This window comes from Agelaius tricolor, unplaced genomic scaffold (assembly GCF_023055355.1).
Source record: "Agelaius tricolor isolate 1412-34295 unplaced genomic scaffold, bAgeTri1.0.p SCAF_13, whole genome shotgun sequence".
Lineage (NCBI taxonomy): Eukaryota > Metazoa > Chordata > Aves > Passeriformes > Icteridae > Agelaius > Agelaius tricolor.
The window spans coordinates 2223896-2236464 of NW_027269273.1; the positions used below are offsets into that span (position 1 = coordinate 2223896).

A 12569-nucleotide genomic window follows, 5' to 3' on the forward strand; every position below is an offset into this window, starting at 1 on the left:
GCTGCTCTGTTTCAAGAAGACACTTCCTTCTTTTGCAGGTCTGCAAATATGTGACACTACATCCTCTGCTTTTCATCCCTCTCTTCCTCTCTATTGCTCCTTAGGCTTCAAGAGAGGCTGGTTTGGGTCATTTTTTTAATGAACTGCTACTCTTGTGAGAAGGAATTTTCCTTGAAGGTGATTTAAGCCCAAGATCCTTGTTCTAATGGTTGGAGAAGAGAGGTGTGGGGTGAATGTAAGAGCCATCTCAAAACAGTGCTTTTATGTGTGGATTCCACCAGCTGGTACTCAAAGTGGATTTGTCACTGTGGAAGTTGGTACTGACCCATCTGAACATGGAAATGTGTCATTTCTCACAGGAGAGGAGCTTCCCCCCTCAGCTTTTGTGCTGCCAAATGCCTCTCCCAGCTCCTGAAGGAGGTGGGAGATCAGGGAGGGACTGTGAGGAGCCAGTGCCAGCCAGAGGAGGGGAGGATGCCCAAGAACCAGGGAGGTCATTCCTGCACACACCTACATGGATGCAGGGGGGAGCAAACGATGGAGAAACCTGTATGATTATTTCCTAATGCTCTTTCTGGTAGATTTCTTTTCCTGTAGCAGATCTTCATGAACCAGAGGATGGATTCAGTTTCAGGTATTTGGAGATTCACACGTTTTTTACTTAATACACAATAAAACCTTTACTATCTGCTAGGGCTTGCTGTCTCATTTTCTGAGTCTCATTCAGACAAGATCAGGACTGGGGAGAATATAAAATATAATCCTATTCCAGCCACAGTTCTGATTCCTGTATTTTCTAATGGAGTTCTAATATTATTTTCTGGGCAGGGAGAAGGTGGGAAGGGGAGAAGAACCCCTCTGCTGTCTCACACAGAACTTGGGTTTGTGACTTATTTCAAGGCCACCTAACCTAGGAATACGATCAACTTCTAAAGTCCCCACATGGACTTTGAAAACTGGAACTTGCTCCAGTTTTTAAGAAAAGCAATTCAGTAACCAGCCATTTTATACCACTAGTGCATTTCTCTCCTTCTTGACTGAGCAATTTATCTGCACAATGTAAATCCCACTATTCTTCTCACACTAAAGCAATTAAAACATAAAGAGTTAAATTAATACAAAAGGCCATCACTAGTTGGTTGGGCTGCAGTTTCAGATAACCACAATTTTAATTGCAGGGGGGCAGTTGAGCACAGTCAGTCACAAATGGCATCCCCTTCCCAAAACAGAGACCGAGGAGATTTTTTTCCATTTTCTAGAAATTTTTCATAACCAGTGACACCAACCATGTCTCCACTGTCTTTAAAAGGCCTGGAGTGAGAGCACATGTCTCTTTTGACAATGGCTAGCAATCTGACTCTTTTCTATGTAGCACCTATATTATTTTTTTTTAAAAAAAAGAACACAGTCCTTGTTGGAGCATTTTCTAAGATTATTTGAGAGAGTAGCAACCTTGCAGCATCTCACCTTGATTTCACAGAAAACCCCCAATGCCATTCAGGCCTCTAAGCACACTCTCCATTTCACTGGCTCCCAAACAAAGCACCTCCCTGCCTGTTTACTGAGCTAGAGAGGACTGGTGCAGCACATGGGGCAATAATTACTGCCCTGGTGAGGCCTGTGCTCAGCACAGGGGGCAATAATTACTGCCCTGGTGAGGCTGCACTCAGCACACGGGACAATAATCTCTGCCCTGGTGAGGCCTGTGCTCAGCACAAGGGGCAATAATTACTGCCCTGGTGAGGCCTGTGCTCAGCACATGGGGCAAGAATTACTGCCCTGGTGAGGCCTGTGCTCAGCACACAGGGCAATAATTACTGCCCTGGTGAGGCCTGTGCTCAGCACAGCGCCAGGGGCGGCACCGTGTGGGAGGGGCTGGGGCAGAGAGGCAGTGGGAGCAAGACTGTGATTGGCTGCAGGAGCATGCAAGCAGGAAGCTGATTGGACAGCAGGATGCATGGGCAGAGTGCGAGCAGGAAGCTGATTGGACAGCAGGATGCGTGGGCAGAGTGCGAGCAGGAAGCTGATTGGACAGCAGGATGCATGGGCAGCAGCATGGCAGCTGAGGCAGCCAATGGGTGCCCTTCTTCTGTTAAATTCTGTGAAGTCTCAGGTTGGTTTCAGTTCTGTTGGGTTAGAATTAAAGGTATGAAAAGGGGCCGATTTCTACAATAACAGGATCTCCTTGGGATGCATCAGGGGGTCCGTGTCGCTTCACTCCCCACTGCCAAAAACCCGCAGTTGGCTTTCTCAAGTTTTTGGATGCACACAGGACAAATTCTCACCCTTCTTCCCTGAAGCAGGGCTAGGATCTATAGTCATGTCTTCGGGATTATCAAGAAGTTAAATTTGGGGTTTCATTTTTAGAACTTAAAATTTTTGCAGCAGACAGATTATGCACAGTTGACAGGAGTGACACAACAAAAAAGGTACAGAAAACAATGTGAGTTTTCTACAGCAGGAGGCAGAAATAGCAAGAACCAAACTTGGTTCCAACATTTGGCTTTACTGTAACCCACATTGGTCACAGAACTGCTTGTGAAAAGAAATAGGTAAGGAAGATAAACTTTGTTAATGTGCTGTCCAAGTGAAAACAACCATTGGCTTCAGAAATTATACATGCAATTAAAATTATGTAACTGTATGTTCCAGAGGTTCGAATGTGGTGTCTAAATTACCATTTAAATTAGCCAGCACAAGTATCCTATAGAAATGAGTGTTTCAAATCTCACCTCAGCAACAAAGGCTCATTTCCAATTATTTATAAACCACATAAAATGTAATAATAGTTTTAGTGAAAGATAAATAGGGATAGGCAGGCCTAGAGACAGAAGTAGGAATGTACAGATATTGATGGCTAGAGACAGGGCTAGACAGGCACAGGGAGAGGCAGAGATAGGTACAGAGAGGTTAACAAAGGTAGAGGCTGCTCTAGAGAGAGCTGTGGGTACAGACAGGTGCAGATAGGTACAGACAGACAGGAACAGGTAGAGAGACAGGCTGACAGATATGGACAGACAGAGGTGCTGAAAGATTTTGTCAAGCAGAGGTAGATATCTAGTAGATACCTATTGACTATCTAGATAAAAGAAATTTTTGACAGGGAGAGGAAGTGACAGGTACACATAGACATTGACAGAGACAGGTACAGACAGATCCTGACAGATTCTGTTAGATCCTGACATTCTCTAAGATTTTAGCAGATTCTGTTAGATTTTGGCAGATTCTGACACATTTTGACAAATTCTCTTGTATTCTGACGTGTTCTGACAGAGATATTGGCAGGGCTGGAGACAGATCTTTGACAGAGATTTGTCAGATATTGACAGGTACAGAGAGGGAGATATACATAAGGACAGAGAGTGACAAGTACTGACAGGTGGAGTAAGTATAGATGGATAGAGGCATGTATAGATGACTAGTGATACATATAGATATATAGGTAGAGATGTATATAGATGTATATATAGAGAGGTGTAGATACATATAGATATATATATATAGATACATAGAGATAGGTTTAGACAGGCAGAGCTAAATATTGACACGTATAGATAGGTACTGACAGGTATGGACAGGCACAGGTAAGTATCAGCAGGTGCAGACAGGCAAAGATAGGTATGGTTTGACAGAGACATACAGAGATAAGTACCAACAGCTATAGTACAGATAGGCAGAGATAAGTACAGACAGGTATAGATAAATACAGAGAGCTGTAGATAGGGACAGACAGAAATGGGTAACCTGAGACAGGTATAGGTGGATAAAGACAGAGACAGGCAGAGATTAATACAGATATGTACAGACAGATGGAGGGACATAAAGACAGGTATCACTGGGGGTAGATAGGTATAGAGAGATACGGACAGATACAGATCAGGATACACAGACACAGATGAACACAGATAGCCAGGGATAGGTACAGACACAGAGGAACAGCTGGGGGGAGAGATACAGAGAGCAAACATTCCAAACTATGTGAGTGAAGTTCCCTTGAACACAGTGCCAAGTATGTGAAGGGTAGGAATGTGCCCAGTGTCTTACCTGGGTTTGGTGCTGTTTGGCAGATTTATACCTTGAAATCACAACCCTATGTGCTCCAGGCAGAAACATGTCACAGAACATGGGAATGCGAAGGCATTTTATGGATGGCTATGCTGAGGCCAAGTGCATAAAAGTTCCATAAAAGCACAAAATGTCTTTTCCATAGCTAATGATACTTGGCTGTAAAGGAGCTAATAACTCTTAAAGCAAATTTAAGCAAAATCAATAAATTCACTCAGGAATCAAGTCACTTTGCCCTTCCTGTTATTTATTTCTGTAGACCTGTAGAATGTCTGGCAGCATTTTTTTCTGGCCTGGAACTCCACCCCTGGACTGTTTTCATTGTGTTCAGACACACACATGAGCATATTCCACATATGTAAGCTAATGCACCTTAGAGTTCTTCAAACCAGACTACTTAAGAATAACAGTGATAATGTGCTGTGAGAATTTTAAAAGAAAAGGTGATTATTATTCCTTTAAAGCCAGAAGTCCTATGTGTCACTGTCATAGATTCTTGCTGTTAAGTGGGTATTAGAAAAGAAAACAGGATTTGGAGTGACAGTGGAACATCCTGCAAGCACAGGAAAGCCCAACTCAAATGTAACACCTAGTCTGACTAACAGAGTACGTGGTGCCATTTTTCTACTTACTGCAGACATGATGAGCTCTCCACCAAGATGCTGGATTTCTGCTTTAACCTGGCTGCAGATCTTGAGCTGGTGGGAGTACAGCTTGATCTGTTCTAGGTAAGCTAGCAAATCCTGTTTGCACGACTGGTCTGGGCACTGAAAAGAACAATAAATAAAGCACTTCAGTAACTGCTGATTCAGAATGATATCTCAGGAATCACTGAAACTTCACTGGGGAGTATTCCAGTTGCAGACTACTGGAGCCTTGCTTTTCACTGCAGTTTATCAGGCTGCTAAGTTCATTCCTCTTGGGAAGTCTTTTAATCTATAGTTGGAAGCTCAGATGAAGCCTAAGATTCCCCACATGCATTCTGTATTTAACATTGCTGTGCTTGCCTTAGCAGTATTCCTAAACAAATCTTTAGTGTATAGAGTAATTCCAGTCCTTAGATGATCTCTAAGAAAATACCTTTATAAACAGTGATGAGAGCAATCCAAACAGATTTCATGGGCTATGTAACCACACATGCAGAGACCTGTTAACATCTGTATGTTATGCTTTATCTTGTAACCAGATCTATGGGGTTTTTTTGTGTTCCATCCAGACTGTACTGAACTCAATCTGCAGATCCTCTCTCATTGTGGGAACACCAAAATTAGAATGTCTTATGGAAAAGTCACAATAAAAATTGTCAATATTTTTAACAATACAGATTTATATTACAGAAATAAAACCAGGATTGCTGTAACCTAATTTTTTCCCAAAATACATGGAGTACTTGGAGTGCAATGTTGCTCTGTGGGTACCAGGCCAGCCATGAAAGGCTGGGTATGAATTTGTTCTAAGGCTGATTCTCATTGCTCTGGCAGAATAAAGGGATCTTAAGGGGAATGGTGAGCCCCTGCTGTGCTCCCACAGCTGCAAAGAGTAAGAGCATAAATAAGCACAAGATCCCTGCAGGTTTGCAGACATGGTGTTGGCCCTTCCTTTCGACAGGAAACTCTGCTCAGCTTTGCATACTGGAAAAGCAAAGATACATCCCCACCAACTGCACACTGTCAACAATCACCTGTGGTTTTATTGAATTGTGGTCAGTGGATTTAAATCCAAACCCACCAGGAGCCAGAAAAAGCACCAATTCTACTTAACTCCAAAAGTATTTCAGCTCCTGGCTTTGCTGAAGCAACAGTATGTGTTCAAAAGGCTGGTGTGATAATGCTGTTCTTCATGGCTATGCAATAATAGCAAGTTCATGCTTTAGACTTAGCAAAAGGTAACAGTAAACAAGGAAGGTCAGAGTGTACAATTTTAAATTAATTAATATAACTTAACATCAGTCCTTGCCTCATGTTCTGCTACGTCCATTATTGTTTCCTGTATTTGGGCACAGTTTACAGCAAAACCAGAACACTTCCTTGACATGTTCTCTTTCTATCTGATGGAAAACTAACCTAAAATATGTTTTTATTTCTTCCTTATTAAGCACTGCTTTAAGAACTGCCCAAATCAGTATTTATATAATAGTATATCAGTGTTTAGAAAGCTGGAATACTCACTGTTTATTTAATTTAATTAATAAAAAATATACTTCAAGTAAAGTACAATACAATCCCTTAGAGCATCACAACTCATAATACCAAGATGGTGTGTATTCCTGGAATGACATTCTTCCTCCTCTGTTTTTTTTCTTTCTCCTTAGTTACACTTTGATTTTATCCCTCTGGCCAGAAAAACTCAAGAGAAAGGTGCCAATATAGTGCCCCATCCACTTCAAACAGTGACAATACCAATCACAGAAGTTCAGAGACAAGAATGATTATTATATAGTACTCTTTTATATTCTCGTGTCAGGCTAGTCACAGGTGCTGTCTCCCTTACACAGCATTACAGAAGAAATGGGTACCACTTTAGGAATGCTACAGATGATACACATCAAAGGCCAGGAAACTGCACTCAAGAACAAGACCTTGAGGTTCTGTGCCAACACTTTCAGTACCAGAAGGATTCAAAAAAGCAAATGCAGGGCATTGGATAAGAAAATTCTCCTGAAATGTAATTATGCAGTGGCATATTCACAGCTGTGCTACCTGAGTAGATCATGTGCATCCTTGCCCTGCCCTGGCACAGCCAAGGCCCAGATGGAAGGAGGAAGATTGTACTGAATCCTTTAATTCTTCCTCCATTACAGACCCCAGGGGTCATTAACAGTGATTCCCAGGAGCACAAAACAAAGGAAATGTTTTTAACATGAGGTTGTTAAATTGCAGAAATCTTTGTTACAGAATGGTGATATTAAAATTTTACATATAAGCAGAAGAAATTACTGGACAAACAAATGGAAAATTATCAAGGACTATTTCCCATGTCAAGTGTATCATAACCATATGTTTGGTTGTGTAAATTCTGGCATGGCTGCTGGAGGCTGGAGCTCCATGAAGTCAGGCCACACTCTCCTGAGCTGTGTCAATAGCCAGTGTTACCTCCTGGCAGCAGCAGGGACCAGTGGATCCATGCCTGAGCTCTGGCTCAGCACTGCAGCAGAGGGACAGGCTGGCCAGAAAATGAAACCTCATGCCTTGTAGCACGTCAGATCAGCCATCAACAGATGCTAGGAACAAATGTTCTGCAGGGAGGACACTGCATAAGGAATCATCTACCTACTGCTCAGAAGAGGCTGGTACAAGCAGCACTTGCTCACCAGCAAAACCAAACACTAGGCTGCAACAGAAGGACAGTCAATAAATTCTGAGTTTCACCGTCCCACAGTAATTGATGTTACTAGTTTACTGCTGCACATTCCTGACTGGAGAGCCCACATCAGATTCTGAGAGGTTTTTCCCCACACATCCTGCGGGCAGTGGCTGTTGCTGACAAGGGCTTTCTGTAAGAGCAGCATCAGAACTGACCTGCATCCCAAAGATGCAGTGCTATTTTACCCAAGAGATATCCACCAGAACAACCAAACAATGTGAGAAATTAAAATAATGCAGTAATTAAAACCAGACTGAAACCAGCACTCACCATCCAAGTGAAAAAGCCAGTGGCACAGCAGTTGCACAGGGGGTGTGAATGAACAATGCACAGGAGCTTCTGCCCACAGACCATTCTGGGTTTGCTTTGTTCTCACTTCATCCACTTGCCAACCAAGGCCAAAGCATTTCTCTATAGAATCCAAACCTGTCTTCATGGGGATCAATATTGGGGATAATCACACACCACCTACTATAAATGTGTGCTGGGCACAGACAGGAGGCAGCTTTGCTGCTCCACCAGTGGGATTCTGTCACCCAAAGGGATTATTTACACAGTGCTTCCCTGACCACTGCAATTAGCTCTGACAAACAGCACTCTGAATGAGCCCAGCCAGGGCCTGCCTGACTGGGAGCCAAGTGGGTGCAACACAGAGCAGGCTCTTAATACAGACCTCACTCTTCAGCACATTTCATCAACCCAGGGGGAGGCACTCACTGCCTTCATTATCTTAGGGCTTCCAGGTCTCATTAGCCAGCAAAAATCTTGTGACAGAAGGAACAAAGAACAAAAATCTTCTGACAAAAGAGAAGGTCTCCTGATAATGAATTTATAATGCACTTGTGATTCATGTGTGTAAGTTGCTGTTGATGCTGTAACTGTGAAGATTTGGACCCTTGTTACTCTGAGCCATCCTAGAAGTGCTTGTGACTGTGGACTGAAATACAGCTGAGTTCTGTTGATTGTACCACACTGTATGCCTTCCCTTCAAACACAGCAACAGGGAGCTATAAAAATCATAGAAACCCTTTTTTTTTTCACATAATACAAATGCTACAGAATTTAGTTGTTAGTAAAAGGCAACATGTGAAATACTCTACTAAAAAGTCCAAATGCTGCTCAGGAAAGCAATACTGGCACTCATGTTTGACTGGGTACCAAATTCCTGAAGGGCTTATCCAGTTTGGCCCAAATTCAGAGAACAGTTATTTGGTAGCCCAGAGGAATGTAAAGTTTATTTTAAGACCCCAGGAGTGCAGGGCATAGGAAACCTGGCAAAACAACAGCTGAGAAAAGGAATTTGAAAATACCTTCAAGATTAAAAAAAAATCACAATGAGAAAAGAGCTTTCTAAGTTAAAGGATAACTTGCACAGCCAAAAAAACGCCTTTTAAACCTTCTTTTAACAGAAGTTAAAAGCTTTCTAGCCATGCAAGGAGTGAGAGGATCATACTAAGAATATCTGTAATAGGAGGAACAAAGCAAGATTCTCTTTACTAAATTTCACACCTACCTAGCAATATTTGCTATTGTGTTCACCATAACTGGAAGGGCTGCCTTGGCTCATCTTTTGATTTGTGTTTGGATTTTTCTGGTTTTAATGCATATAATGTAATGTAAAACCACATCTAAAATCCAAGCAACACCTGTAAGTAAGGTGTCCTTCAGATGCACAGAACAAATCCCAGGGGTCAGGTGGCTGTTGGGTGCCAGCAATGTGCAAGCTCTGAGCGAGGACCAAGGCCAGGAGCTGGAGTGATCTCAGTAAATGGGTTACAAAACCTCAATGATGTCACATTTCCCAGCAGCTCTCAGGGGACACACGAATTATCACCACTAGTGGTTCATGAATACTTTCTCCTCACACTGATTTGCTCATATTTCCAGGCTGGAGTCGTTGTACTAATACAGCTGAAATCTTTCTTTCATAGAAGAAATATTTCAGTGAGAGTGGATTCCCTGTCCTAAAACCAACAAGAATTTATGATCCTTACTCAGCTTTGGCTTTGCTATCTCATCATTTTCTGCAGTGTATCAGTGACAGGTTTGAATTTTAATCAGTAATAGATAAAATCTTGAAAGCAGCTGTGGTCCAGTGCTGGAAGAAAGTGTGTTAAGATCAGGAATTGGGGAATTCAAACATTTTACCTGTTTTTTCCACAAATCTGATCACAACTGTATAGATGCAAAATAGAAATTCTTTGTTATCTGGAATTTAGAGAGACACAGGACAACCACTAACAAACTGGTTTTGCTTCCTAGAGGGTAGGAAAGCAAGCACTGAATATGAAAATAAAAAGTGAAGGGAGAAGAGAGAGCACGTGGGGGTGTGGAAACAGTGACTGTCCTGTGCTGCCCCGGACCTGAAAGGCAGCCACAAAGGAAGAAATGCTTCAGGTGTGACACCTGCACTCCCCTGTTGGTGTTGTACAGCCCTAAAGAGACCCAGCCAGCCTGGTGAGGAGGCTGCAGGGGTGCTCATGTGCCACTGCAGCTCCCCTAGGCAGGCTGCTGAGTTACCCTGCTCCTGCTGGGCTTTTCTAGGGGAGGCTGAGCCATCTAAAAATCCAACAGAAATAAAGCACACCTTCCAGCTCTAACACTTGGCATTTCATGGTGATTAGTAACTCATAAGAGTTACTTAAAATAACTATAAATAAAAGCGTAATGCAAAACCAAAAATCACCTTCAAGCTGCAGATTTGCAGGGGCCAAAACAGCCAGTGTTAGGGGTTGGGGGAAGGGAAGGAAAGTACAGGAAAACTGTGGATTCTGTGACTCTGCAGAGGGTGGAGAACAAACCATTTTGGAGCCAGACAAGTCTGTCCTTCCTAAGCTGGTGCTCAGAGTAAGCACTGCCCAGAGCAGCAGAGCTCTGTGCCAGTGCCTCCATGCTGTGCTCCCACAGCTCCCCTGGAGCAGCTGCATTGCTGCTGGGTAATTTCCCCAGGTCAGTCAGGAGAGGATGAGCCTGCAGCTCTGCACTGCTGCCCGCACAGCTGGCTGCCTTTGCCTGGCACAGAGCTCATGCTCTCCACAGGGGTTGGCCCCCTGCTCTGCTGGATTAAGAATGGGAAGGAAGGTGGCACACAAGGGCCTTTCAGTGTCCCACCCTCTGCCAGTGAGCAGTTTGCAGGCAGCTGGGGGGGAGCACGGCCAGGACAGGTGATGTGAACTGGCCAAAGGCTCTTCCATACCAATTCCATGGAGTGTCATGGCCAGGATGGGGGACTCACATGGAAGGGGCTCATTGCTGTTCAGGGATAAGCTGGGCATCAGTCAGCACATGATGGGGAATTGTGCTGGGCATCCCTTCTTTCTCTCTGGTCTCAGTCCTCTCTCCCCCTCTCTTTCAGTATCAATGTTAGTACTACTACTACTACTACTACTACTACTGTTATATTTTAAATTAGTAAACTTTTTATAACAACCCATGAGGTTTCCTTTTTTTCCAGATCCAGGAGTAGGTGACCGAGCAGCTGCATTGTACTCAGTTGCCAGTTGGGGTTAAAGCAGGACAACATCTTTTTATACAACCATTTATATACATATGCCTTAATATGTTAACAATTAATAAATAAATTAATTAATTAAAGCAGCCATGAATATATATATTTTAAATGTGTACCTATATACATGTTCATATATACTTTATGTCTAAAATGTTGCATTCAGAGCTTAAGGGAACTCACGAATAGTCACATACATGTACAAACACACATGCAGATGGATGTGTGTACCTGGACACGTGTGATGTACGTACACATCCCTTTCAGGTGTACATGAACAGACCACTGGCACACACGGAGAGGAGGATGCACAGGGAGGCTCAGACAGGAGCCTTGTCCCAGGCACTCCTGCAGCAGCCCCTGGGAGGTGCTGGGGCGTGTGGCTGAGCAGGGCAGGCTCCTGCAGTGCCAGCTCACCTGGTCAGCGATGAGCCGCGCCAGGACGTCCATGCGCGAGCCCGACTCCGAGATCACCTTGGCGGCGTTGATGACATCGGCCGTGTGCTTCAGAGGGCCTCTTCCCCTTCAGAGAAGCACAGACACTCAGAATAAATCACAGCCCTGCAAACTAGGTGCACAACAACTCAATTAAACAAAGCAATAATCCATACACAAGTGACAGTAATTAAATCCTCCCCCAAGTGTTTTCATGTCCCACAAATTTGTACTGTTTGGCATCAACAGGATGCAGAAGCACCAGAAAGATGTTACAGTTTCTTCATATTGAAAGTACAACCCATGCCAAATCCTGATTTTAAGAAATTTCTTGGGCAGTTTGCTATTCCCAGAGTTATATGAAGTTCCTTTCCATTCCATTTTCTAGTAATATGTTCCAAGGAAGTTCAGCTCAGTGTATTCTGAGAGCCATTATGGATATCTGGTCAGAAAAATAGCAGGGTTGGTTTAGTTGGGGTTTTAAAAATGTAATTGGTGCACCCACATCCAAACAGAGATGTATGAACAGGGCTGCACATCAGCTTACATGTGCCACTCAGAACACAGATATGCTGTATCAGAAAAATATTCCCCAAACAATTAGAGAATTTCCTCAGAATTTCAGTCTAGGAAAACAGCCAAATTCTTGTGAACAGTCTGCCAGAAAGTCAGACACTTTTTGTATGCCCCCTCCCAAGCCCAAAAAGCTGCTTTAATTACAGGAGAATGTTTCTAAGAGCTAAGAAGTAAAATGTGACTACTTGAGGCAGAAGTATGACCACCCTTCTCTTCACATTTCCTTGAGCCTCAGCCTCTTTAATGCTGAAACACTTCACCTGAACTAAAATCAACACTTAATTGTACTTCATGCATGTATAAAGGGAGCAACGCTGCTGAACTCAGCTTTGCCTTCCAACATCTTTGACAGAAATACTTCTAGTTTCACTAAGCATTTAATTTCCAAAGGCCCTAAATCAATTTACAAGTTCTGCACTGGACAAAGAGCGTAGACAACATGAAAAAAATTGATGTAACTCTGTTCAAATGAGAAGATCCTTCTCCTCCAAGTCAGTATGCATTTATGTGTAAGGAGCATTCCACTAAAAAAACTCATTTAACCTAAAAATATTATAGTATGGACCTGTACCAGCACTGCAGTCTGGAAATGACAGTGGTGACAACACAAGATGACAGATAA

The 12569-nt window shown here is 43.1% G+C and overlaps 1 protein-coding gene across 4 annotated transcripts in view; it reads right to left on the reverse strand.

Annotated features, from left to right (window-relative positions):
• CTNNA3 (catenin alpha 3) overlaps positions 1–12569 on the reverse strand; it is a 435224-nt gene that overhangs the window by 20370 nt on the left and 402285 nt on the right. For all 4 annotated transcript variants that reach the window (XM_071438368.1, XM_071438369.1, XM_071438370.1 and 1 more), the window contains 2 exons: positions 11354–11459; positions 4698–4832 (listed from right to left, as the gene is read on the reverse strand). In XM_071438368.1, the coding sequence (XP_071294469.1) occupies positions 4698–4832; positions 11354–11459 (241 nt within the window). The remainder of the gene's footprint in view (positions 1–4697; positions 4833–11353; positions 11460–12569) is intronic.